The sequence below is a fragment of the Ictidomys tridecemlineatus genome, chromosome 15, assembly GCF_052094955.1.
Source record: "Ictidomys tridecemlineatus isolate mIctTri1 chromosome 15, mIctTri1.hap1, whole genome shotgun sequence".
Taxonomy (NCBI): Eukaryota; Metazoa; Chordata; class Mammalia; order Rodentia; family Sciuridae; genus Ictidomys; species Ictidomys tridecemlineatus.
In genome coordinates this window covers 7,126,587-7,150,446 of record NC_135491.1, presented here as the reverse complement: position 1 = coordinate 7,150,446, position 23,860 = coordinate 7,126,587, and the positions used below count along the sequence as shown (strand labels likewise).

Genomic DNA, 23,860 nt, shown 5'->3' with positions numbered 1-23,860 from the left:
CTGTGTCCCATCCCCAGCCCATTTTGTTTATTTATTCTCACTAAGTTGCCCAGGATGGTCTCGGATTTGTCATCTTCCTCTCCCAGCCTCATAAGTAGCTGGGGTTACAGGTGTGCACCTCCACCCCAAGGAATTTTTTAAATTAACATAAAGTTAAATCTGATTCTAAACTAAAACAACACTTTTCTCTTTGCCTCTTAGATGAAGGATAACTGTGAGGTGCATGTGCACCCTGATTTTGAAAAGTCTTACTGTGGGGCTGGGATTGTGGCTCAGTGGTAAAGCACTTGCCTAGCATGTGTGAGGTACTGGGTTCGATTCTCAGCACCACATAAAAATAAATAAAGATTCATCAACAACTAATAAAATATTTTTTAAAAAAAAAAGAAAGAAAAGAAAAGTCTTACTGCGATTGTATAAGAGATTACTCTTGATTTTAGAAAATTCACTTCAAAGTACTTAGGGGTAAAAGGGCACAGGCCAGGCTGGGAGAACTCTTGCCTCGTGTGCTCAAGGGCCTGAGTTCAATCCCCAGCACTGCAACAAAAACATGCCTCCAACTTACTCTCAGATAGTTCAGGGAAAGTAGACTGGTTATTCAGGAAGAAAGACAGACAAGCACTCCAACATTCAGTCTCGTTCGTTTGTTTTTAGTGCTGGGGATTGAACCCAGGACCCTCATGCAGGCTAGGCAAGCGCTCTGCATGCTGCTGAATCCCCAGCCCTCTGATACATAGTCGATAAACAGAAAAAATGGGGCTAGACAGGGAGTGGTGGTGCATACCTGTAATCCTAGAGACTCAAGAGGCTGAGGCAGGAGGATTTGAGGCCAGCCTCAGCAATTTAGCAAAGCCCTAACAACTTAGCGAGACCCTGTTTCAAAGTTAATAATAATAATAAAAAAAAAAGAATGGGGTTTCTCCTGAGATATACCCAGTGGTCCTGCCCCAGGGCCTTTGCACATTCTTCTCAGGAAATAAAACACCCTATGCCCTACTTCTCCACTTCTCTCCCACCCACAGAGATCAGCTCAGATCTTACCTTTTCCCTTCTACTTCCCCTAGGCTCCATTTGCCCAACATGTCTCATGGTTCTCACACAGAGTGAAGTGGGTTGGCCACAAGGTACAAGGTTCATGATAAACCACAATAACTTACAGAGGGTAAATCTATGCCAGGTGTCTTCTAACTTAATGAATATTTGATTTACTTTATTATTATTATTAATATCATTATTATTAGGACTAGGGACTGAATCCAGGGGTGCTTTACCATTGAGGTACATCCCAGTTCTTTTTTTTTTTTTTTAAGTTTTCATTTGAGACAGGTCTCAAGTTGCTGAGGCTGGTCTCCAAACTGCAATCGTCCTGTCTCACCCTCCCGAGTTGCTGGGACTATAGGTGTGTGCCACCGTGCCTCATCTCATTTGATCCCCAGAAGAAGTCTGGATTAGAGGCCGTTATTAGCCCTATTTTATATATGAGAAACTGAGGCACAGACAGGTTTATTGCTTGTACAATAGTGTAAGTAGGAAGCAACAGAAACTTAGTTGGTCCTGAGACCTAGACCCTTACCCCATGTGAGGCTTCTGTGCCCGTCACTCGCAGGTGACAGAGTCAGGCAGCCCAATAGGGAGTGGTGGGTCTAGTGTGACACAGACAGCTGGGCTGCACTTAACACATGGGGCCCCATGGGTCCAGTTAACCTGCTATGCCAACTTTTTAACAGAAACCAGAAACTCGGTTGTTTATGCAAAATATTTGTCTTTGTTTGTTTTTGGTGCTGAGGATTGAACCCAGGAGTGCTTAACCACTGAGCCACATCCCAGCCCTTTTAATTTTTATTTTGAGACAGGGTCTCGCTAAGTTGCTGAGGCTGGCCTTGAACTTGCGATCCTCCTGCTTCAGCCTCCTGAGTCTCTAGGATTACAGGCCTGCGCTGCTACTACGCCTGGTTCCCCCACTGTGTTCTTAACACCCCTCCCACTACCACCACAGCTTCTTGGAAGGTCCTGGAAGGTTCCTAAGAAGGCTGAGTTGCGTACAAATGGAGATTCGCACCCATTCATTTCCCCCAAAGAACAGAGTCCTTTTGGAATAAGAAGAGCAAGATAAAAAATCAGAGATTTTGCTTTTGGACAAAATGAGCCTCTGGGTCTGATGGCCAGGCCAGTGCTCACCTTGGTCACGGTGTAAGTCCCCAGAAGGTTCAGCTCCAAAAGCTGCCGGAATCCCTGGGCTGAGGTCTCCTCCAGGCACTGCGGGGGTGGGTCTGCGGGGAGAGGAGGAATGAGCCCTGGAGGATGGGGAGGGGACCTGGGATGGGGAGGGGAGGGGACAAGGGATAGGGCTGCCTTGTGGGTTTATGAGAAGGCAGCTTGTGGTGGCAGAAGGCTGGCCTTGAATCTCAGACCTGCCACCTCCTGGCTGGGTGACCGTGGGCAAGCCCTGGACGATGTCTCGTTCTTGGGCCTACAGATCTCTTGAGTCAGTGTTTGTCCCTGACACCATGAGTGTGTTGGCAGCACCATGAGTGTGTTGGCTAAACAAACAGAAGGAAGCGGGGACAGTAGCAGAGGGAAGAAAAATCCACCTTCAGAGTCAGGAGCTGGTAAGACACCAAGTGAGAACCGCAGGAACCCACAAGAAGTGGAAAGAGGGGACCCTGGACGCTCCAAGGCCCCGGGAGACACATGGACCAAGGGACAGAGACGGAAACCAGACCAGAGAGGGCAATATGCCACATGGTCACCTCACTTCTCCCAGGGACCTGGACAAACATCGTGTGAGAAGCCTCCCCAAACAGCCTGTCCACTAGCCTGCCAGGTGGTCAGTGGACTTTCTCTTGTAATTTTTAAATGTTGTTTATTTATTCACTTTGTTAGTGGAGGTTGAACCCAGAGGTGCTTCAAAACTGAGCCACCTCCCCAGCCCTTTTGAATTTTTTATTTAAGACAGGGAGGGTCTCACTAAGTTGCTTAGGGCCTCACTAAATTGCTAAGGCTAGTCTTGAACTTGTTATCCCTTGTCATCCTCCTACCTCAGCCTCCCAAGTCGCCACTGCACCTGGGTGGGATTTCTTAAAAAAATAATAATAATAATTGTATTATTTATTTTTTGTGCTACTGGGGATTGAACCCAGTGACTCTACCCCTGAGCCACATCCCCAGCCCTTTTTAGTTTTCATTTTGAGACAGGGTCTTGCTAAGTTGCTGAGGCCCGTCTCAAATTTGCAATCTTCCTTCCTCAGCCTCCAGAGTCACTGGGATTACAGGTGTGCACCACCACACCTGGCCAGCTTTATTTTAATTCCTGACCACACTCTCATATAATAGATTCTCATTATTCTTGACAGATATATTCTAAGGGATCATCACAAACCCCTAGGTTCGAGAACATTCACCCACGGCTCCTGGAGGAAGCCTGAAGAGCTAACAGAGAGAATGACAGAACATTTGCATACGTGTCCATGTGTGCAAGCCTACAGACTGGTACACTGATATTAACTAGCACAGACGACAATCTTAAATCTCGAGAACCACTTGTGCTGGTAGACTCTATTTTATCAACCAGAAAACAAGATTCCAAAGTGTTAGGGGACTTTCCTGAGGGTGTTCCATAATAAGGTGACAGAGTTAAGATCAAAACCAGCCCAACCAGCCCCAGAACAGGAGCCACCTGCCCAGCCAAGCTCTGCCTCCATCTAGGGGATTCTCTGGTTGACAGCTGATTGACAGTCGGCAGAGTCAGCCTGTCTGATCTCCGTGGGAAATGTGAGCCACAGAGATTCAAACAACACCGTGCCTGTCCACACCTAATAGGAGAGTTCGGTGAGTACCAATTTTGGGTTCCAAATAAATTTTAGCAAGTAGGCAAATTCACAACTGAGATTCCAACGTCCTCTTGGTTCTCTACTAAATCCCTGATCCCTAGGATGGGATGTGGCGCCTGATCATAGATGCTCAATACACATCTGTTGAACAGACAAAGGACAGAGGAACTAATACCTGATTTTTTTTTTTCAAATCCTGACAATAATCTAGGAAGGAACAAACAGTCAAGAGAGGGTGAATCCACCTGGCAAGGGCAACTCCTCTGCTATTGCCTCGCTGGGCAACCCCAGGAGAAAGGATGCAGTCTCTGAGCCTTGGTTTACCACCCAGGGGCATTCTCGGGAAGGATGGTCCTTAACTGATGGATATTTCCCTTGGAAGCCACCGCAGGGAGTCCAGGAACTGTACACCAGGAAGAAAATCTCCAGTGTCACTGGCAGAGCTCAGGACCATCGGCCAGGTGGTCAGTGGACACGAGCAAAGTGAGGCTACCAGGTCCCAGTTGTATGCCTGAGGTGGTCCCAGGGATTATGGGGCTGAGCAGTTCCCCTCCACCAGTGATCCCAACACTCTGTGGGACAACGGTGATGACTCCCATTCTGGACATCTGGAAACTGAGGCAGGGGGAGGCTCGGGACTGGGGACACAGTAGAGAAGGAAGAGAACCAGGATTTAAGCCAAGGCCTGCGGGTACCATAGCTGAACTGTCCTGTCCAAGAAGACAGAAAGGGGGATGGGGGCAGCAGGGGTGGGGAAAGGGGAAACTAAGGGACAGGAGGAGGAGTCCAGGGCCAGGAAGTGGGTGGCACAGCGCAGAGGGGCCCTACGCCTGGCAACTCACGGTAGCCAGCATTGTTGACCACACAATCCAGGTGGCCAAATCGCAGGATGGTCTCGGAAATCAGGGTCTGAGGAGGAAGGACATGTCCTGTGATGAGTGCTATGGTGCCCGCCTCAGAGGGACCAGGGCCCCAGAGCAAGGCGGGGAGGGAGCTAGGCGCACTCCTGAGGGGACAGGAGGCAGAGCAAGGGGGTGCCCAGGATTACCAGAAATGACAGACAGGAGACAGGAAGCCAGGGGACCAGAAACCAAGGCTGGTCACAGCTGCACTGAACTGTCAGTGCAGAAACGTGGGGCGGCAGGGGGCCAGAGACCCAGACAGAAACAGAGAGGGACAGAGAAGCTGGGGTGAGGGTTGGCAGAGAGAGACCCGGAGAGCTGACACCGGGAGACACTGACTAAAGGAAAGGCGTGGAACCCAGAAACGGGAGGGGAAATGTCACAGGAGGCCTGCTTGACAGGAGATAAAAGAAGAGCATCCAGGAGCCACGTGACATGCCGGCATGACCGGAAAGAGCACCGGGCTGACACCTTTGGGACCAGAAGGATTTAGCCAGATCAGGAGAAATGGAGGGAACAGTAGCATAAACCCAGGGAGGAGAACACGGCCAGAGAGAAGGACGCTCTCACCTTCACGTCTTCTTCCCGAGTCACATCACAGGGGATAAAGACAGCTCCCGGAAGCTGCTGCTCCAGGGCCTGGCCACCTGACACTGCAGGGAGAGAGAAGCTGGGCCTGGACGCCGGGGTCTGAGGGAGGAGGCTGGGGCCTGGACCCCGAGGTCTGAGGGAGGAGGGCTGGGGGGAGGGCGGAGGGGCCCTCACTCACCATCCTTGTCGCAGATAACCACTTGGGCCCCACTGTCCACTGAGAACAGAAGAGATCAGATTGGGGCCCCACAGATCTTGGTCAGTGCCTCTGCTGCCCTCTCGTGGTCACTCCCCGCCCCCCCCAACTCTTGACCCAGGTCTCCTGATGATGTCCGAGGACAAAGGGCAGAGCCTTAACACAGATTCCCCTTTGCCCCTCTAGGTGCCTGCTGGGGCTGCCAGGGGCCCTATTTATGGGATCCATAGTACGCCCCAAACCTGCAAGAGACATATCCCCGAATGACCACTTTGCAGCTACAGTAACATATCCAGAAAAAGGGAAATAACTGCTTTTGGAGACACTGCCAAAAATTCGTGTCCTTGGCCATCCCTGGGCACCCTTCGTTACCAATTGCAAATTGACTTTTATAAGAAACCGGAGTTTTTTCTTCCCACTGCTCCTGCACCCCCAGTTATCTTCCTCTTTCTTTCCATCCCTACTCTCTTAGACCCCAAAGTGCGGAGCAGCCAGACCCTCACTCACCGAAGGCTCTTGCGATCCCAGCTCCGATGCCGCGCCCGCCCCCGGTCACAATCACCACCTTCCCCGCATAGCGCGTTCCCGCAGCCATTCCCGGCCAGTCAGTCTCTGTCACTCAATGAGTGACTTTCCACCTCTGAAGTCCAGGGAGGCCGAGGGATCAAACCCTAAATAGGGGCTAGATCTTGGAAGCCCGACCCTGGGGGGCGTTGCCAGGGAATCCAGAGACCTAGGAATTTGGACCCAGCCCAACTCTCCTCCCTCAGACCCGGGAATCAGGGTCCCAGCCCCTCCAGCCCCAAATTCAGTATTCCTGAGGTTCAGCCGCTGCACACCTAAGCCAGGACGCAATGTATTCATTCCCTGCTCCCTGCTCCTCAGACGGCCCAGTGTCACAATCCCAGACAGACAGAGAGAAACTATTGACTAAAAGTTCAAAGTTTTAATGCAAATTTGGACATTGTTGGGGAAAATCAAAGGTTGGCCGTAAAGCCACGCCCCTTCCAGGTGGGGACCAGGTCACGCCCCCAGGTTCCCGACGCAGTCCAGCTCTCCCGCTGGTCCTCAAGGCCACGCCCCCACTCTCCGATTGGCTGTCGCATTTGAGCGGGTCAGAAGCTGGACTGGAGCAACGTGACCCTCAGTGGCCACGCCCCCTCCTCTTGAGTCTGGGCAGGAGGGGCGTTCCCGGAGTCCCACGTGGGCTCCCAGTGGGCGGGGCCTCCACCACGCCCACTACCTCCGCGCGAGAATCCCGCGGAATCGGAATTAGCCGTCGGAGAGCATCTTGGGTGAGAGGTCACCTGGAGTGTGGGGTCCGAAGGAGGCGGCGGCGCCGGGGGGAGAGGCTCTCCTCGGGAGTCCACGTTTCCATCTGGAGAGGCTGCGTGGGGGATGAGCATGGCAAACTTTGGGACTCAGCCCCCCTCTCTCAGACCCAAGAGACAAGGACTCAGCTTTCCTCCCTCAAACCCAGAGTCCCCACCACAGCCCTCCTCTCTCTGACCAGGGAGTTTGACCCTCAGGCTATTTCAGGTGCCATCTCCCCAGCCTCCTTCTCCCCTCTCCCTAAGGCCCTCATCCTGGTCCCTCTTGCCTGGGATTTGGAACTTCCAATTCTTGCCCCGCTCTTTCTTTGCCACGACTAAGAATTCCCAGAGCCCCCCCACCTCTCCTCACAGAGCCTCAAGCTCACCCTTCCCTAAAACCCAGGAGTCCAGATCCGCCATCCCTCACCTGTCATCATTCTGTGCCACTGCGACGCCTCAGTGGCCAGGGCTTGGGAGAGGCTAAGGACCCGCTCCCGGTGGCCTTCGGAAGTCGGCAAGTAAGGGGTAGTGTTCCTAGGACTAGACGAAAGAGAAGATGGGGAGCAGGTATGGTGGGGGCGCCTGTTCTGGGAGTTGCAGTCCATAATACATGTCCCCAAAGAACTTTCCACACAACCCCGGTGTATTATGGGATGTTTAGTCCAATCAATTTTACAGGAATTGGGTTTGACACCGCCAAGAGACTTCTCGAAACTGCAGTTCTCATTGTGTATCCAGGGCTTCCTGTCTTGTTTCAGATGCCCCAGAAACTCAAGAGGCTCTAAAAGTTTTGCCACTTGCAATTCAGTATTCAGAAGACTCTCATGACAGTGCTACTCACCTCCCCTTTTGCAAAGAGATTTCCCGTTCCCTTCATCCACCCTCTAGTTCCTTACCTACTCCAGGACCCTGAGCTTCTGAGCCATTTTGCAGCTCCTAGGACAGACTGGAAAGGAATTGTGGCATTAGATTCCTGGCCTGGAAACCCCACTTCTCATTTTGAGGCTGAAGTAGAGGAAGCAGGAAGAGGTTATGAAATCCGATGGGCCGGATGTGGTGGTGCCCGCCTGTAATCCCAGCAGCTCAAAAGGCTGAGTGAGGCAGGAGGATCACAAGTTCAAAGCCAGCCTCAGCAATTTATCAAGGCCCTAAGCAACTTAGTGAGACACTGTCTCTAAGTAAAATATTTTAAAAGGGCTGGGGATATTGCTCAGTGGTAAATTGCCCCTGGGTTCAATCCCTAGTACTCAAAAAAAAAAAAAAAGTCTCTTTACTACCCCACCCCTCACCCCCTAACCTAGGCCACTCACCTTTTGCTCCAGGTCCGCCTGGCGTCTGGCTGGGGACAGTGTCCTCCCTAGAGTGAGCAGCCGGGGAGAGGTGGGGCGTGGGAGAGGCCGTCCACACTCCTGGTTCCTTCGAATACGCTCCAGCTGCTCCTGAGCACTCATCCGTGGCCGGGTTGTGGGGACCTGGGGAGAGGAGAAGTACCCTATGCCCCAACCTTGGGCCTCCTCCTTCTTCTTCCTGACCTCCTGGCCTGAGGTCTGACCTTTGCCAGTAAGTTCACCACAGCACTTAGAGGGGTCTTTCTACACCCAGAGATGACACTCTCTTTCCCCTGCTCAAGCCTCCTGTGGCACCCATACAGCCAGCAAAGGCTTTTGAGGCCCTGTGTGGCCTAGCTCCCACCCACCTCTCATAGGGTTACAAGGCAGACCTAAGGGGGGCCCATATATGCTCCATCTCCTGCCTTGTGGAAGCCCAAAGCCCCAGCAGGGGGCGTCCCAAACACATCAAGCTTCTTCCCTTTCTAGTCCATGGGACTTGAGTTGCTTCTCTGAACTCTGGCAACTGAATTGTCAAGATTATTTTGGGACAATCTAAGGATTTAATGATGTTTTCTTGACCTCTCTGTTTCTTTTGTTCTCAAAACCAGAGGGAATTGGCTGTGTTCAGTGATAGAGCCTTTGCTAAACATGTACACACCCTGGTTTCCATCCCAGCAAATATAGAAATATTTGGTGAAGGAATGAACAGATGAATGAATAAAGAACTTGCTATTTTCAGCCCTTTAGAGACATTCATCTCTTTTAATCCTCTAGGTGGTAGAAATTGCAATTAGCTTCATTTTACAGATGAAAATTAGAGGCACAGAGAAGTTTAATCTGACCTAAAGCCACACAGCTTAGGAGTGGTAGAGACAAATTTGGTCCCAATGCTCTGAATAAATCATGTGCTTTCTGCTTTGAGTGTGGCTTTGGGATTCTCCTCTCCCAGCTGTTTCCCCAGGATTTGGGAGTCTGTGGTCGTTAGATCATAGAGTGACAAGGCAGACCTAAGGGGGGCCCATATATGGCCTACCTTGGTTCCCAGTTGCGGAGAAGTGGGGCGGCGACCCTCAGGACTAGAAGCCCGGGAGACCCTCGGAGATCCAAGACCTGGCAGGACAAGGGACTTGGTGAGGTTAGAACACAAGGAAACTCCCACTCCAGCAGGATGCTCACCTGAGCGAGGGCTGGCAAGATCTCTGTCACCTCCAGGGGGCCGCCCCCAGTCAGCCTCAGGGGACCGAGGGGAGCTCAGTTCCAAGGACTCAGGCAAACTCTGGAGGGATCAGAAAAGGAGAATAATTATTATTGTCAACATTATTATTAGTAATTTTTATGGTACTGGGATTGAATTCAGGGGCACTCAACCACTGAGCTACATCCCCAGCCCTTTTTTGTAATTTTTTTAAGTTGTCAATGGACCTTTATTTATTTATATGTGGTGCTGAGAATCGAACCCAGTACCTCACACACGCTAGGCAAGCGCTCTACCACTGAGCCATACCCAGCCCCTTTCTGTATTTTATTAAAAGACAGGGTCTCACTGAGTCCCTTAGTGCCTCATTTTTGCTGAGCCAGCTTTGAACTCGCAATCCTCCTGCCTCAGCCTCCTGAGCTGCTGGGATTACAGGCGTGTGCCACCGTGCCCAGTATCTCAAATAGAGTAGAGCTGGGTTCTGAACCCAGGTCTTCTGGATTCATGGTCTGAAAGTCAGTCGCTCTAACTTATGACAATAATTGTCCCGGCTTCTGGGAGGGCCAAGTCTCTCCACCTTGAGGATTAAGATTAGTGGTGTCTAGTAAGTGCTTTTTTATTTTTTTACTTTTTAAAGTTGTAAATGAATACAATACCTTTATTTATTTATTTTTATGTGGTACTGAGGATCGAACCCAGTGCCTTACACTTGCTAGGCAAGTGCTCTACCATTGAGCCATTGAGCCTCAACCTCAGTCCTACTAAATCCTTTTTTTTTTTTAAGAGAGAGGTGAGAGAGAGAGAGAGAGAATTTTTTAATATTTATTTTTTAGTTCTCGGCGGACACAACATCTTTGTTTGTATGTGGTGCTGAGGATCGAACCCGGACCGCACGCATGAGCGCGCTACCGCTTGAGCCACATCCCCAGCCCCTAGTAAATCCTTTTTAACAAATGCCTTTCCTCATGCCTGTAATCCCAGGCACTTGGGAGGCTAAGACAGGAGGATTGCAAATTCAAGGCCAGCCTCAGCAACTTAATGAACCCTCTTTCAAAATAAAAAATAAAAGGGCTGGGGATGGGCTGGTGTTGTGGCTCCGTGGTAGAGCACTTGCCTAGCATGTGTGAGGCACTGGGTTCGATTCTTAGCACCATGTACAAATAAATAAAATAAAGGTCCATTGACAACTAAAAAGTATTAAAAAAAAAAAAGGCTGAAGATGTGGCTCAGTGGCAATGCTTTGTCACAATATGCAACTATCCACATAGCATTTATATGTCTTAGGTATTGTAAGTCACCTGGAGATGGTTTTAACTACATAGGAGGATGTGCATACATCATATGCAAATACCACATCATTTTCTATAAGGGGCTAGAGCACTGAAAGATTTTGGTCTCCACAAGGGATCCTGGAACTAACCCTGCAGATACCCAGGGGCATCTATATAACAAACAAGGAAAGAAGGGCTCTCAGAGCTGAAGGTATCTGCCTGAAGTTGGTTAAGTGACCAAGGGAGAAGAAAAGAGGTGGTTGGGGGAACAGGTTGGACCAGGGACATAGGAGACAGAAGCGGAGTCTCACCTCCCTCTCTGAGGACTCCTCGCCTTGGAGTGCAGGGGATGGGGAGTCAGGCTCAGCGTGGGGGAGTGGTTTCTGAGGGCCACCCAGACCAGCCAGCGTGTCTTCTACCATCCACAGCTGCTGCTGAGCTGATGCTCTGTCCTGGGGGATGGAAAGGATTAGTTACTCCAAGTTGGGAAAATGCAAGGAGGGTTACAGCTGATGGGAATGTGAGGGTGTGAAAGCAGCTTGGCCATGTTTATGCAATCAGGTCCCTCCTCCCAGTATGGAAATCCAATTTTTTAAAAATTTATTATTGGTTGTTCAAAACATTACAAAGCTCTTGACATATGGAAATCCAATTTAATAGAGAGGACTGTCTTTCTGTACTGCTCTGCAGTACTGCTTCTATCCTGAATAGATGCCATAAATATATGGAAGTCTGTTTCTGAACACCTGATTCTAGTCCTTTGGTGTATTTTTCTAATCTAGTGGTGATGCAACATGAATCATCTTATTAACTATTACTTTATCCTCAGACTTGACATAACAGTTGTGTTAGTCCTTGAGCCTTTGTTCTTGGAGATTGTCTTGGCTATTCCTGGCCTTCTGTGCTTTCAGATACAATTTAGGACCAGCTTATCAATCTGCACGGAGAAACCTTCCAAATTTGTACCAGGATTGCAGACCCCCATTGGGAAAAGAGACACCACATGTTCACACTAGTGTCTTTCCTATCCATGAACATGGTAAATCTCTCTATTTCTATAGACCTTTGCTTTTTCTTAATTATGTTTTGTGGTTTTCAAAGTAGATGCCTTGCATATCTTTCACTAGATTTATTCTTAGGTATTCAATTTTTTCATGTTATTTTGAACTCCTATTTTTAACATTCCTTTTATAATTGTTTGGCATGAGTAAATAAAAAGACAATGATTTTTGCACATTGACCTTTTATTTTAGTGACCTATTTATAGACATATCATATCATCTGAAAATAAAATACTCTTTTACTATATTTTTCTTGTTCATTATTTATTTATTTTTTGGTTGAACTCAGGGGCACTTAATCACTGAGCCACATCCCAGCCCTTTTTTGAATTTTATTTAGAGACAGGGTCTCACTGAGTTGTTTTGCGCCTGGCTGAGTTGCTGAGGCTGGCTTTGAACCATGATCCTCCTGCCTCAGCCTCTGGAGCAGCCACCCTCTGTTTATTTTTTGATACTGGGAATCGAACCCAGGGGCACTTTACCACTGAACCATATCCCCAGGCCTTTTTCATTTGGAGGCAGGGGACTTGCTAAATTGCTTAGGGTCTCACTAAGTTGCCAAGGCTGGCCTTGCATTTGGCATGCTCCTGCCTCTGCCTCCCCAGGGTGGGCCATGCAGGTCGACATACATGTCTCTTATTCGATCAGATAAGTTTCCTTCTGTTCCTATTTTAGAGAGAGCTTCTGTTATGAGTAGGGGGGGAACTTTGATAAATATTTTCCAGATTTTATGAAGATGACCATGTGGTTTTTCTCCTTTGTTTTGTTCAGTGTGGCAAAATATACAGAGTGATTTTTCAAAGGTTCAGCTACCCTTCTATTCCTGTAATAAATCCAGCTTGGAGGTCATGTATTGTTCTTTTATATGTTGCTGGTGCTGAGCCAGATTTAACTCCAGTGGGCAGGAGAAGAGGTAAGGGGCGGGTTTTAGGATGAGATGGGAGGGGCTTAGTGTGAACAGGGTGGAGCAAATTTATGAGAACGCATTTAATACAATAAGTCGATGTTTTTAACTAAAAAGGTATGAATTATAGCTGAGTGCATAGTCAGAGAATAAAGAAATGAGTCTGAGGCGAAGCATTGGGGCTTATATTTTTAGAAGCAGGGCTTAAATTAAGGGGTTGGGTTTAGAATTGGAAACTCCATAGGATAAATTTAACCGCCACATTCAAGAAGCAGGGTGCCAGAGGGAGACGGGGCTGAGGGTGGTGTTTTGGCAGAGGGGCGGGGCTTCCACAGGAGAGGAGAGATTTAGAACCAGAGAGGGGACTGGATCCGAATCTGAAAACCGGTTTTAACTACAATAAGGGGCTTAGACTGGAGGGTTGGGGCGGGGCTTGGACTCTGGATGGAGTTGGGGGGGCGGTGCTTAAATGATGGAAGGGTTTCCGGCAGATCTTGGAGGGGAGAGTGGTGTTTAGGGGGTAGGAGGGGAGTACCTGGGGGGACCCGAGGTGCAGCAGGTATTCGAGGGTCTCTCTTAAGGTGCCCAGTTCCTGCTCCAGACCACTGTATGTGTCCCAAACCCGCTCTCGCTCCTCAGGTTCCAGAAAGGGAGAGACAAGGTTAGCATCCCCACCCGCCAGATCTTTCCCCATTTTTCCCCAGTTGAGGAGGAGGAGGAACGGAGGCCTGGGCCCTGGGGGCTCTGGGGTCATAAGGACCACAATCCCCATGGGCCTTACCTCTTGGACTACCAGGAACCCCAGAGTCTATATGGATCCTGCAATTTCAATGAGCTGCTAGTGTAGACCAAAAACCAGTGTTTTCTGGATTCCTGAGTTACTAGTGCACTCTCTTAGCATGGTGGAATCTACAGATCTAATGAATTCCTGAGACAGTCAAGACCACAACACCTATGCTCATGGGGCAGCAGAAAACTCGTAGCCAATAATAATAATGATATAATAATAATAATAATAATAATAATAATGGCTAACATGTATAGAGCATGCTCAGTATGCACCCCTTTCATTCCTGTGAGGCAGTACTATTTTTGCCTCCACTTTAGAGATATTTAAATATTTAAAAATGTTTCTCTATTGTTTACAACTAATAATAATTATAGCTAACACTTAAATATTGCTTGCCAAGTACCAGGTACTTTACTAAGTGTTAAATGTGCATTCATTTACATAAGTTAATGTAATCCTCACAATGACTCTAAGAAGTAAGTGCAGAGGATGGAACCCAGGGCCTCACAAGGCTAGACAAGGGCTCTGCTACTGAGCTACGTCCCCAGCCCAGTAAATAATATGTTTATCATTCTAGAGTTGACATAGGAGGTAACTAAAGTCCAGAGGGTTTCATAGCTTTTCTAAGGTCACAAAACCCCTGTGGGAGGCAGCTCATCTAATGCCAGGAAACTATATCAAAATCAGCTCTGTGATGGAGACTCCAGATTCAATCCTCAACATTAAAAAAAAAAAAAAAGTCACCCCCTTAAGCTGCTAAATTAAGTTCTTCTGTTGCTGGCTGCTTGCCCTTTGCCCTTTACAATGATCAAGATCACTGGTTTAAAGTTGGGGTGATGGAATTCTCAAGAATCATGTGCCTGTGAGCCCTCACATTCTCTGGTAACCGCCTGCACAGTTCTGGGCCTCCTGGGAGGGAGGAGTACCCCTTTCCCCACACTCACCTGGGTCAGGTGACAAAGGGCAGCTCTCACACTGACCAGCCGGTCCTGCAGCAGGCGCTGGCGACCCCAGGCCTTCCCAGGGCCCACAGCCTCCCTGCCTGCCTGACCCAACTGCTGCCGGGTCAACTCCAGGGCGGCCTCTAGCTGCTCCTGTAGAGAGGGGAAGGTGGTCAGACCTGGGAAGCCACACCTGGCCCAGAGTGAGAGGCATCCCCCAAATCCTCGCCATCCAACAGCATCCTGGCTCCCAGGCAGAAAGTGGTAAGGGCAGTTGAAGAGGCCAGCCAGAGGCCCCTGACCCGCCGGCACCTTCTCCTCCTGCCTCTGGTCTATGTCCTCCTGCAGCCTCCTCAGGAGCCGGTCCTGCCCACACAACTTGGTCAAGAGAATCTGGAAAAAGAGAAAAGGACTCTTTATGTGTCCTGTCTGCCTCTCCCGCTCCACAAACTATCTAGAACATTCTCTTTATATTCAAGGAACTCAGCAGGGGTGAGATCAGGAGAACTTACATCTGTCTCCAGGCTTTGGTGGAAGTTTGAGTCCAGGGGGGGACCTGGCTAAGAAGAAGAAAAGGGTCAAAGGCAATGTCCTTAATGTAACTCAACCCCATGCCGAGACATGTCTCCACCAACAGACACCCCTCTTCTGTTAGCTTGCTGCTAAGCTTTAGCAAATCTTTTAACAGGAGCTTAAAGCCTGTTTTTCCTAAAAGCACTGATTATTCACTTGGGCCTAAAGACCAACAAGTAACCAAAAACAGGATAAAAGCTTGGCATCTGTGCCTCCATGTTGCATCTGCCTCCTTTCACTACCTTCAACTTGAACTCTGTACATAACCAAAGTAAGAGTAATTTGGATATTTCCAAGATTTACAGAGACATCATAATCAACAGGCTGTCAACTACCTATTCCAGACAACCAAAATGGCACCTCAGAGTCTTCAATCATTGCCCCAAATCTGAAGGAGGGCCCATTATCAACCTAACTAACTCCAACTTGTCTTTCTGATTTTTTTCTTTCTCTGAGTCACCACCAAGTCCAGGTCTAGTAGATAAAGATCTTGTGATACGAGTCAAAAATAAACCCCCAAAACTTTCTTATCTCTGACAAAGCTCCCTATGAGCTATGCTGATGCTGAGATCATGTTCAAGCAGACCACTGGCCACTGGCTCACAGAGACTGTCCCAACCTTGCCTTGTTCCTTTCCTATGCAACCCCAAGACTACAAGTGACACCTTGAAGACAGGCGCTATTTTTTTTTTAAGTTGTAGATGGACACAATACTTTCATTTTTATGTGATGTTGAGGATTGAACCCAGGGCCTCATGCATGCTAGGCAAGCGCTCTACCTCTGAGCCACAACCCCAGCCCTATTTTTTGTCTTTTAATAGAGAAATTTTAGATGTTTTCTATATGACTGAGAATAAAACAAAGGTCTCATTAGTAGTGCTAGAGTTTAACATAGTATCAAAGATCCTGGCTGATGCTATCAGAAAAGGAAAGGGAAATAAAAGGAGAAGTGAGGAGAGGAAGGAGAAAGAATCTTCATCATCTACAGATGAAATGCTCATTTACCCAAAGGAACCAAGAGAATTGAGACGTGACTGGGAAAGAAAAAGAACTCAGCAATGCTGCTGGATGTGAGTCGAAGCTAAAAAAACCCATAACATTTGCTGTAACTCAGCAAGTACAAGTGTCTAGCAAAATAAGGGATCATTTAATAGGTATAAAAATAACCAGAAGAATTCAAAGCAGGACCTTGAAGTCATATTTGCACACTTAGGTTCATTTCACATGACTCATAACAGCTAAAAGATAGAAGCAAACCAAGTGTCCATCAGTGGATGGATGGAAGACACAATGTGGTGTATATACACATGCAATCGACTATTGTTCAACTTTAAAAAAGAAGGAGTGGCTGGGCACAGTGGGGCATGCCAGCAATCCCAGCAGCTCAGAGGGCTGAGGCAGGAAGATTGTGAGTTCAAAGCCAGCCTCACCAACTTAGTGAGGCCCTAAGCACCTTAGCAAGACCCTGTCTCTAAATATAATATAAAAAAGGACTGGGGATATGGCTTAGTGATTAATTGCCCCTGGGTTCAATTCCAGCACTTTGAAAAAAAATTAAAATTCAAAATAAACAAAAGTAGTGAATTGATCAATTTTATTTGCATTTTTTCCCACAATAAAAAGATTATATAAATAAAATGACTTTTTAAAAACAATTACCAAGAATTGAGAAATTACCCTAAGTGAGATGACACAGGATCTCTCTGCTGGACACTTTAAAACTTGAATAAAAGATCCTGATGATTATCTGAATGAACAGATTATCTGAATGAACACTCCCTTATCTGTGACCTTCACTATTATGAAGAAGATGGGTCCTCCCTAATCTATTTATAAATTCAGCATAACCCCAACAAAAATACCAGTTGGGAGTTCTGAGAAACTCAGTAATGAACATGGGCTTTCCTGGGGTTGTGATCTATATGATAAGGCTCTAAAGATATTTTTTAATGAGGAAGATGGAGATTTGGGGTTGTCACAAAAGCAAATAAACGGACCAATGGGGCAGAATTAACAGACAACAATCCATGTACAGATGACAAAGGTGGCTTCATGAGTCAATGACAAAAAAATGGATCCTTAGATCCAAGGTTCCACAAAAGCTGGCTTCCTGAGGGCCAGGAACGCACTTGGACTCCTATCTCAACAGGGCCTGTTACTCCAGAATGCTCTTCCTGAGCAACTGCATCCAGACACAACGTGCCTCGTTGCTGGGGAGTGACTCCTAGACCCCAAAAACTCAGAACCCTGACTTTGCTAAATTTCACTTTAGGGTTTGTCCCCCAAAGCCACAATAAGGCACAGGCTTGGGCCCCCAAGCTGTGCTACTGCCCTCAGTCACCCCCCAACCCTGCCCCAAGTGCCACAGAAGAGCAGAAGACCAGACATTAGGCTTCATTCCTGGCCAAGGAGCAGGGCTGCTCATGGTCTACAAGAAGCTTTGCAAAGGTCCCAGAGCTAGGGACTCCGCTGTACCCAGACCCAGACGAGAGCTGGCCTCAACTACAGCTTGACTGCTAAACGTCCTCCCCACTGGACACGATGCTCACACCAATACCTCAGTCTTGCTGGCAGAAAAGATGTCATCTATGCTACTGGGGCAAAGAAAGGGACAGTAGTGCCTCAAATCTGCGCAGCTCTGCCTGGACCTGTTACTTAAGAAATTCTTAATGGGGTGGTGCATGCCTATAATCCTAGAGGATCAGGAGGCTGAAGCAGAGGTTAAAACCAGCCTCAGGAAAAGGAAAGCGCTAAGCAACTCAGTGAGACCCTGTCTCTAAATAAAATACAAAATAGGGCTGGGATGTGGCTCAGTAGTTGAATACCCCTGAGTTATTGAACTGGTACAAAAAAATTTTTAAAAATTATGTATATAAAATTTTAAAGACTGGGAGGGGCTGCATTTGTGGCTCAGGGTAATACGCTTGCCTAGCACTGTGAGACACTAAGTTCGATCCTTAGCACCACATAAAAATAAGTAAATGAAATAAAGGTTAAAAAAAAAAAAAAAGACTAAGAATCCCAGGGACTGAGGAGGCTGAGACAGGAGGATCATGAATTCAAAGCCAGCCTCAGCAACTTAGTGAGGCTCTAACAACTCAGGGAGACTCTGTCTCAAAATTTAAAAATAAATAAATAAATAAAACACCAAAAGACTGGGGATGTAGCTCAGTGGTAGGGCACCTCTGGGTTTAATTTGCAGTACCAGGGGCAGAGGGTGTGGGGGACCCAAAGATATGTACAAGTCCTAACCCTGGGAACCTGAGAATGTGACCTTATTTGTGAATAGGGTGTTTCCAGATGTAAGTGTTGAATAAAAATTATAGGAGGCCTTTGTTTTGAACAAGGCTCCTCCACTGGGCCCTGAGATGAGGCTGAAACCAAAATGGAGTCTCTCACATTAAAATTCCAAGTCATGGACTTGGGGAAATGACACATGCCAGTAATCCTAGCAACTCTGGAGGCTTTCGCAGGAGAATCACAAGTTAAAGCCTGGCCTCAGCAACTTATAAGACCTTGTCTCAAAAAAAGAAAATTTAAAAGACTGGGGATGTGGCCCAGTGGTTAAGTACCCATGGGTTCAATCCCTAGTACCAATGAATAAATAAACAAATAAAGCCACTAAGATCGCTAAACTGTTGTAATTTTGTTCTTTGATGTAAATTCCAATGATGTCTGGTATCCTCACACAAGGAGATAGACACAGACAAGGGCTAAAGATGTAGCTTGGGGATAGAGCACCTGCCTTGCCTGGGGAGGCCCTGGGTTCAATCCCCAGAACTTCAAAAAGAAACGCAGATTACCACACAGGAAGACAGCCACATGATGACGGAGGCAGACACTGGGGGGATGCAGTCCAAGAACAGAAGGGGTTTGGGGCAGCATGAGATGCCAGGAGAGAGGCAAGAGGAAGCAGGGCCCTGAATGTGCTGGACACCTTGACTTCTCAGGCTTCTGCCTCCAGACCAGTGAGAAAACAAATTCAGTTGTTTTCCCACACAGCTTGCTACAGCTTCAGGAGGTGACATTCCTTACGGCAAAGAAGGCAAGGGACAGGGCTCTGGTAGATTCAGGTGCCCCAAGATACCTACCAGTAAAACCATAGAGGCCCGGGTTCCAGGGGGTCTTGGGGGGAGCTGGAGATAGGTGGAGGAGCCAGATGGGGCCTGGGAAGAATGTTGAAATAGAGATGTTTAGAAATTGCCATATCTGTCAGGCTGGGGGGCACCTCTTGTCAGTCCAGTGATTCCACAGGCTGGGGCATAAGAACTGAAAATCCCAGGTCAGCCTGGGCAATTTATCAAGATCCTATTTTAAAATAAAAATAAAAGGGGCTGGAAGGTTGGGCTGGGGTTGTGGCTGAGCAGCACAGAGCGCTCACCTAGCATGTGCAAGGTCCTGGGTTTGATCCTCCGCACCACATAGAAATAAATAAATAAAATAAGGGTATTGTGCTCAACTACAACTAAAAAGGTGGGAGGGCTGAAAGGGCTGGAGGTATAGCTCAGTGGTAGAGCATCCCTGGGTTCAAACACTAGAATGGAAAAAAAAAAGTGGCATATCTTAGCAACAAAATTCAAGAGGGTATGTCCGAATTTTTCACTGAGCTATAAACCCAGCCTTTTTTATTTATTTTTTTATTTTTGAGACAGCATCTCCCTAAGTTGTTTAGGGCCTCACTAAATTGCTAAGGCTGGCCTCAAACTTGAGATCCTCCTGCCTCAGCTTCCCAAATCGCTGGGATTACAGGCCTGGCAGAGTACTCTGGACTACAAGCTCCCTGGTACTTAAGGAGCAAAAGACCTGAGATCAGGAGGAAGGACCGTTGTGAGGTATGATGGGAGACGGGAGTCCACTCTCCCTTCTCACAGCTTGGTCCTGCTATTATGGAGTACAATTCCCATTATACCCAAGGGACATGGCCTGGAGTCCGGGAGGGGCTGTGACGCCTGATGGCAGTTATAGTCCCCAACCCTCACCTCTCCTCTCCGTGGTCTAGGTTCTTGACTCCAGTGCTGGGGACTCCTGGGGGGCTTTCCTCCGCCAGCGTCGGAGGAGGGTCCTCGGCGAGGAGTGGGGGGACGTGATAGAGTCTGTCGCTGGGGGCCCCAATCCAGAGGAGGCCTGACATCGATGCGACTCAAGGGGGTGTGAGGTCGGGCAGGGAGCGCTGCGTCTCCCGAGGAGGGTGGGGGTCGCCGCGCAGGAGCAGAGCGGGGACGCGGAAGGCTCAGAGGGGAGGGCGGGCGAGACAGGGGCGTGAACAGGCTGTGGGGGAAGAGAACGCGGGAGCGCTCTACTGGACCCACACCCCTCCCCTGTCCGCCCCACTCTTCAAGACAGCCTCAAGGTCATCGCCCCTCACTGTCTCACTCTCCCTCCTGCATTGGGCAGATCCTGAACAATTTCTCCTTGATAACTTCTTAAAACTTCTTCCCGACAGGTTGTGACTCTCAGCAACTCCAGCAACTCCCCGCCACTCCAGTACGAAGTGACAAGCCACGCCCCTAACCTGTTCCGGCCCCGCCCTCCCATTAAGCCACGCCCCCTCGTGGCTCAGTCCTACTCACTCGGGACTCCTAGTCCGCCGAATCCGGGGTCCAGACTGGAGGTCGGCTGTGGGGCTGGGAGTGTGCAGCCCAGGACGGCCATGACCTCTAGAGAACCGAGCCATCTCTGGTGATTCTGAGATGCGTCCCTCTTCCCCTCTGCTCACCTCCGGAGGACCCCCGGGGCCGCCAGGGCCCTCCCCACGCTGGGGACTTGCGGGTGTCCTGGGTCGCCCACTGGCGAGTGGGCACAGAAAGAAACATTACTTCTTTGAACCTCATTACAGCCCAATTCTCTTCTCACAGCAACCCACCCCAAAACGGGAATTGTGCACTATAAACCATTGTCCCCCCTTTGCAGGTGAGGAAACTGAGGTCCCTAAAATAGAAGTGACCTGTGCCGGGCCACCGAGCCCATTCAGGTAACAGGTCCAGGGAGTCACGTGTCCAGCCTAAGGGTTGGGACAGGCTGGGTCAGGGCCTAAGAGACAACCTGACATTTTAAAAATATCTGGCCTTGTCTTTTCGCTGATATGGTTTAGGTGTTAGCCTCAGAGAACGGAGACTTCTGAAGGAGTCCATCTGAGAGAGGTGCAGATAATTCGTGGGACGGAGCTGAGAACGTCTACTAGATCCCCTGATTGGAGGGGCAACTGGGAGGGGCAGGGCGTGGCAAGATTGTGGGCGGAGACTAGGAGAAAAGCCGTTTGCTGATTGGAAGAACCCTAAATTCCCTGGAGGCGGGGCCTGAAAGGTGGAGCCTTAGCTGGAAGGCTAGTGATTAGACATTCATGGGGCAGGCCCCTGGAGGATGATGAGACAGGGATGTAGGCTGGACCTCCACTCACCAATCATCCCCCTCCGCGCGGGAGGCCCGGCCCAAGGCCCGCAGCCAGCCCCGCAGGTCTTCTAAAGTGTCAGCCGCCAAGACGTAGGTCCTCATGCCCGGATGCTCTGCCTGTGGGAGGAGAAGGCTTGGGACCCAGACCCCCCCCCCCCCCCCCCCCCGCTCTCTAAAAAGGAGGATGCCAGGGACCCTGGGCAGGACCTTTCAAGTCCAGTAAGGATGCTCCAGTGTATGTCCAACCCCATGCCTCCTGTTCCTATCAACTAGTAATCATGGAGGATGGGCGGACTCACCGTGAAGGTGAAGCGCCGCCCTCGGGGTGCTCCGGGCCCATCTGGCCTAATACTGTAGCTGGGGAGCAGGACACTGCCCAGGACACTCTCCTCGCGGCTGTCTGCAATGAGAGGGCCAGAGTCAAGGATCACATGGATCAGGAGGCCAAGAGGCTAGAGGGAAGCACGGGTGGGAAAGGGCCTTCCAGCTGGCGCACTGACCCTTGTAATAGAAGAGGCAATGGCCAGAGAGGACGAACCAGCGACGTTTCCAAAGCCGTAGTCCGGAGCTATCCTGCGGAGAGAGATAGGAGAAAGGCCGTGGGTGGAGAGAAAGGAGAAAGTAGGTGGCACTGACCACAGAGACAGAGACCCAGAGAGAACTGAGAAGGGGACAGAGACACAAAGAGAGGGGAGGGACAGAGATGCAAGTTTAATGTAATAGATTTAGATGGAGAGCTGGAGGCCGTGTTCACACAGCTGGATCTGTGTTGGACTCTAAGCTCCCCCAGTTTCACATTATGCCTTTACACTAGTCTTTTCCCCCAGGACCTTCACGTTTTTTCATCTGTCAGTTGGGGATTGAGGAGTTTTAGGGAGGTTTGGATGAGACGGTATACCCCATCTCATGGGGGCAGGGGCTTTATATTTAGAGACTTGGTCCAATTATTTTGAAGCCTAAGACATAGAGAGGCTAGGAAGGTGGCACTGTGTCTTCTCATCGCCTCTCACTGAACCACTCCACGGGCTCCAACCTCAGGCCCTTCTCCCCATCAACCTATTCCACAGACTCCAGCATGATCTTGTAAAATTCTGAACCAGATCATGTGAGTTCCCTTTTAAAAATCAACTTACCATCCCACTTAGCATAAAGCTCATTTTCCTTACCCTACTTTACTAGTTTTCAGGGAGTTTCAAACCTGAGCACCAGAAAAGAATGTTCAAACACAGATTCCTGGGTCCCAGCCCAGATCCTGATTCAGCAGAGCTGGGGTGAAACCTGATCATTTGCATTTGTAGCCAGGTATACAGCCCCCAGTATCCTTTTTTCTTCACACACTGATGCTACCTGTTTATGAAGCCAGCCCCGGATGTGCACGGGCAGGTTGGGATCCCTTCGGAGTGCATTGTTCCTCTTCCCAAAGGCATGGACCTTGTTTACTGCCCGAGTGGGCTTCTAAGGAGAGAAGAGGGACAGAATGAATAGGTCTCAGGATGGTATGAAATGGGCAACCCTAGGGCCTCACTCCACTGCCCTTAGAAATCAGCTCAAGGAGGGGTGAGCTGGGAGGTCAGAATTGGCGGGTGTTCATAGTGCAGAGTTGAGACACTCTTGATGGGAGGAAGGTGTTCAGAGGCAAAGAAGAGGGAAGAGGCTGTGGCACAGGAATTTGGGAACCAAGGGCCCACTGTCAAGAAGAGCATGCCCTTGGCCACCAGAGTCAGGGATGTGAACCTTTGAGATCTGAACTGGGACTATTAACTATGAGGTCCCCATAAGCAGGAGGAATTTCCATGCTGAGTCCCTGGTGAATTAAAGGTGGAAGAATGCTGTGATGTCAGAGAATGACATCCCTCAGCAATGAAGTCCAAGGTAAAGAGGAGGCTCCAAATCCTTCCAGTCTGCTCAGTTGGGGGTCACCTTTCCTGAGCATTTATAGCCAGATTGTTGCAGGGCACCCCTCCCTGGAAGTGGTGCTGACCAAGGCTAGGATCAAATCTCTGGGCTCTGAGAAACTCTGGGAACTGGATATGGCAGAAGGAAAAGGAAATGGGGTCCTCACTGGCTGGCATTATTTGGAGTGAGAGCATCTTGGGTGTCCCCAGGGGATCTTATTGTCAGAGAAGGGTCTTTCCTTACTGGGTTTCATGGGTAAATTGGGTAGAAATCCCCAGTCCTCATCAAGAATAGCTATTATACCTCAGTTCCTAGTGGGGCCTGGGGTGGATGGTGAAATTGCTCTGGCTTAGAATTAGGAAAATAGGAGGGGTGGGGACAAGAGTTGGAAGTGTCTTCACATTCTCAGCTGCAGCTGGTGGGCAATGGAGGACCTTTCCAGGTCTCGCATCCCCATGGCTAAGGATCCTTGTCCTTAACCACTGGAACCCCTAAGGTGGTACAGAACCCAGGGCTAGGAAAGGGGACAGGCAGCCCAGATCCCCACCTTCTTCCCCATCCCCACTGGGAAGCTCAGACCTGGGTGCTCAAGCTGCTGCGGGAAGAGATGGTAGAGGCGCTGCTGGCCAGGCTGAGGCTGCTCCGAGGTCGCCCCTCCTCCATCAAGGACTTGGGG

At 49.2% G+C, this 23,860-nt stretch overlaps 2 protein-coding genes across 9 annotated transcripts in view; both read right to left on the bottom strand.

The window, feature by feature from the left end:
* The window catches only part of Hsd17b14 (hydroxysteroid 17-beta dehydrogenase 14), an 11,818-nt gene extending 5,362 nt beyond the window's left edge, over positions 1-6,456 (bottom strand). The window contains exons 1-6 of one of the 6 annotated variants that reach the window (XM_040279191.2): positions 6,359-6,456; positions 6,027-6,190; positions 5,502-5,540; positions 5,303-5,385; positions 4,673-4,739; positions 2,179-2,270 (exon numbers count right to left, since the gene is read on the bottom strand). In XM_040279191.2, the coding sequence (XP_040135125.2) occupies positions 2,179-2,270; positions 4,673-4,739; positions 5,303-5,385; positions 5,502-5,540; positions 6,027-6,114 (369 nt within the window). In that variant the 5' untranslated portion in view covers positions 6,115-6,190; positions 6,359-6,456. Of the gene's footprint in view, positions 1-2,178; positions 2,271-2,411; positions 4,631-4,672; positions 4,740-5,302; positions 5,386-5,501; positions 5,541-6,026 lie in introns of those variants that run through there. The other 5 variants (XM_078031689.1, XM_040279192.2, XM_078031690.1 and 2 more) reach the window with 5 other exon arrangements.
* The window catches only part of Plekha4 (pleckstrin homology domain containing A4), an 18,384-nt gene continuing 974 nt past the window's right edge, over positions 6,451-23,860 (bottom strand). The window contains exons 2-20 of one of the 3 annotated variants that reach the window (XM_078031686.1): positions 23,764-23,853; positions 22,636-22,743; positions 21,789-21,861; positions 21,588-21,688; positions 21,296-21,405; positions 20,469-20,684; positions 19,878-20,166; positions 18,990-19,064; positions 14,838-14,885; positions 14,638-14,718; positions 14,329-14,478; positions 13,130-13,228; positions 10,941-11,081; positions 9,370-9,439; positions 9,197-9,273; positions 8,143-8,304; positions 7,729-7,778; positions 7,260-7,372; positions 6,451-6,906 (exon numbers count right to left, since the gene is read on the bottom strand). In XM_078031686.1, the coding sequence (XP_077887812.1) occupies positions 6,635-6,906; positions 7,260-7,372; positions 7,729-7,778; positions 8,143-8,304; positions 9,197-9,273; positions 9,370-9,439; positions 10,941-11,081; positions 13,130-13,228; positions 14,329-14,478; positions 14,638-14,718; positions 14,838-14,885; positions 18,990-19,064; positions 19,878-20,166; positions 20,469-20,684; positions 21,296-21,405; positions 21,588-21,688; positions 21,789-21,861; positions 22,636-22,743; positions 23,764-23,847 (2,319 nt within the window). In that variant the 5' untranslated portion in view covers positions 23,848-23,853 and the 3' untranslated portion in view covers positions 6,451-6,634. Of the gene's footprint in view, positions 6,907-7,259; positions 7,373-7,728; positions 7,779-8,142; positions 8,305-9,196; positions 9,274-9,339; positions 9,440-10,940; positions 11,082-13,129; positions 13,229-14,328; positions 14,479-14,637; positions 14,719-14,837; positions 14,886-18,989; positions 19,065-19,877; positions 20,167-20,468; positions 20,685-21,295; positions 21,406-21,587; positions 21,689-21,788; positions 21,862-22,635; positions 22,744-23,763; positions 23,854-23,860 lie in introns of all 3 variants that reach the window. The other 2 variants (XM_078031685.1, XM_078031687.1) reach the window with 2 other exon arrangements.